At 38.4% G+C, this 2,762-nt stretch overlaps 1 protein-coding gene across 1 annotated transcript; it reads left to right on the forward strand.

The window, feature by feature from the left end:
- Positions 1-914: 914 nt before the first annotated feature.
- Positions 915-2,761, forward strand: LOC107097621 (protocadherin gamma-A11-like; the record flags this gene model as incomplete). The annotated part of the gene is made up of 1 exon (XM_015394829.1): positions 915-2,761. A coding segment is annotated over exon 1 (1,701 nt), but the record flags the coding sequence as incomplete, so codon positions are not given.
- Position 2,762: the final 1 nt, after the last annotated feature.

Below are 2,762 nucleotides of genomic sequence, written 5' to 3' on the forward strand. Positions count from 1 at the left end.
TAACCTTCCTGTGATTCCATATTATCCACCACGTTATTCAGACACTTTGGGAACAGGCACATTACCACATGTGTACAATTACGAGGTGTGTAGGACGACTGACTCCAGAAAGAGTGACATCAAGTTCTGCAGAGCTGGTAGTCAGAATCTGTTAAATATGGACAGCAGTTGTACCGGGACAATGCAGCGGATACAGAGCGAGAAGAGCATCCTGGATGAAACTGACTCTCCTGTAGAGGTAGGTCAGCGATCATAGCTTTATGCATGACACTACTTTTCCTGTAATTCTTCCTCCTGTGTCAGTTTTTATCCTGGTTTACAGTTGTTTTATATTTCAGCACCAGGGACAGCACCTTTTTTCTGTCAGTTTAAAAATTAATCTACGAAGTTTTTAGCTTCTGCTTACTTATATTTAGTTGGTAATAATTGCTTTAAAGATTTTTAATCCGTTTTATACAATTTTGTATTTTTAATACTATCAATATTCCTTTATTTTTTTACGTTTCTAAACATTCATTTCTCTTCATATGTTAACGGTAGAAACGTGTTTTTACCAGCTGTAAATCTGAAAACAGGGAGTTCACAAGCTTTCTAAATTACTTTCATTTAATTAATTTAATTTTGTCTTTCAGAAGTGTATTACGTTATGCCATTATATCATTATCATGGTCGTAGTGAGTCAATGTCGATCATTTATACTGAACATTTATATTAAAGATCGTATTTTTAATTTGATCCAGAAAATTTTGATTTTATTCATTTATATTAAATTTAAAAACTGCCTTGATGTTACTCATTCTGAACTGTAAGGGACGCTGTTGATCAAGACAAATCCTCTCTAGCAGCCTACCCGCTTATCCCTCTCTTACTTTCTTGTGGCCTTTATGAGAATAAGGGGCTTGTTCATTTCTCCACAAATTCGGAAGAAGGCAACAGACTACATCATTAAACGACCTTGGAAATAAGAATCCAATTTACCTCTTGATATTCAGATATATTTGTGTATATTTTTAGCTTAATTTTTTCACTGTCTAAGGAATATTTTTGCATCTGTCATACTATGTTGCGTGGAATTCCACTCTACACTGGATTACCAAAATGGCGTTTTTGCTTCGCAGAGAATTTGCTGCATCTTTTTTTCCTTTGTTGCATCTGCCATTGTGTTACTGGACATATCAGATATTCGATCCCGGAAGAGATGAAAAAAGGCTCACTGATCGGTAATGTGGCACAGGACCTTGGTTTGGATTTAAAAAGACTCCGCTCTGGTCAGGCCCGTCTCGTAAGCGGTGAGAGCGTCCAGTACACCGAGCTGAAGGTAGACAAAGGGGTTTTACTGGTGAAAGAGAGAATCGACCGGGAGCAGCTTTGTGGCGAAACAACACCGTGTAGTTTTAGTTTTGAAATGATTTTAGAAAACCCTACAGAATTGCATCAGATAACAGTTGAGATTACAGATATAAACGATCATTCCCCGACGTTTAAAAAAGGCAACATGAATTTTGAAATTAGTGAATCCGCCTTAAACGGCGCTCGTTTTCCATTAGCGACTGCAGAAGACCTAGACGTTGGTGTAAATGGAATGAGAGAGTATTTGTTAAGTGAAAATGATAATTTTATCCTCAAGCAACATTCGAACGCAGATGGGAAGAAATACGCAGAGATGATACTTCAAAAGCCTTTAGATAGAGAGACAAACCCAAGTTTGTCTCTCAAACTGATGGCTGTGGACGGGGGAAATCCCCCGAGATCTGGAAGCATAAATATTGATGTTGTTGTTCTGGACGCTAACGATAACGCACCTATATTTAATCAGTCGTTGTACAAAGCTTCGATTACGGAAAATTCCATCAAAAACACTTACGTTACCACAGTTAATGCTAGTGACGCAGATTTTGGATCAAACGGTGCTGTGACGTATTATATTTCTGATCTTAGTAGCGCACTTGGAGATTTATTTAGGGTTGATGAACAAAGTGGAGTCATTTTAACAGCAGGGCCTATCGATTTCGAAAAAGATAAAAAGTTTGAGCTTCAGATCCATGCAAAGGATCAAGGAGGTCTAACGGATTCCAGCAGGGTGATAATTGAAATAGTAGATATAAATGACAACTCCCCTGCCATAAGCGTGATGTCATTCACCAGTCCTGTGTCAGAGGACTCTCCTCCGGGAACAACAATTGGTCTTATCAGTATAAAAGACCAGGATTCCGGTGATAACGGACAGGTGAGCTGTAAAATTGAAGGAAATGCTCCTTTCAAGATCAAATCGAATCTAAAAAATTATTATACTTTGATAACAGATTCTGTATTAGACCGTGAAAGTATTTCAGAATATAAATTTACTGTTGTTGCCACAGACAAAGGAAATCCTCCGCTTTCCACGAAAAGAATATTTAACTTGCAAGTGTCTGACGTAAATGACAACCCCCCCGTTTTTTCTAAGAGAGTTTACAGCGCATTTATTGCAGAAAACAATTCCCCGGGCGTGTCTGTCCTAACACTGACAGCCAAAGACCCCGATGAGAACCAGAACGCTCGCATTTCTTACGTGTTAGAAGGTAAAAATATTGCTGGATCCTCAGTTTCTGAATATGTTTCTGTGAATGTAGAAACAGGAGTTGTTCAAGCAATGCGCTCATTTGATTATGAACTAATTAAGGAACTGGATTTCTGTGTCAAAGCGCAGGATGGAGGTTCTCCTCCACTAAGCACCAACGTAACTGTTAAATTACTTATTCAAGACCAGAACGATAACCCTC

Source organism: Cyprinodon variegatus, unplaced genomic scaffold (genome assembly GCF_000732505.1).
Source record: "Cyprinodon variegatus isolate N-32 unplaced genomic scaffold, C_variegatus-1.0 Scaffold711, whole genome shotgun sequence".
Classification (NCBI taxonomy): domain Eukaryota; kingdom Metazoa; phylum Chordata; class Actinopteri; order Cyprinodontiformes; family Cyprinodontidae; genus Cyprinodon; species Cyprinodon variegatus.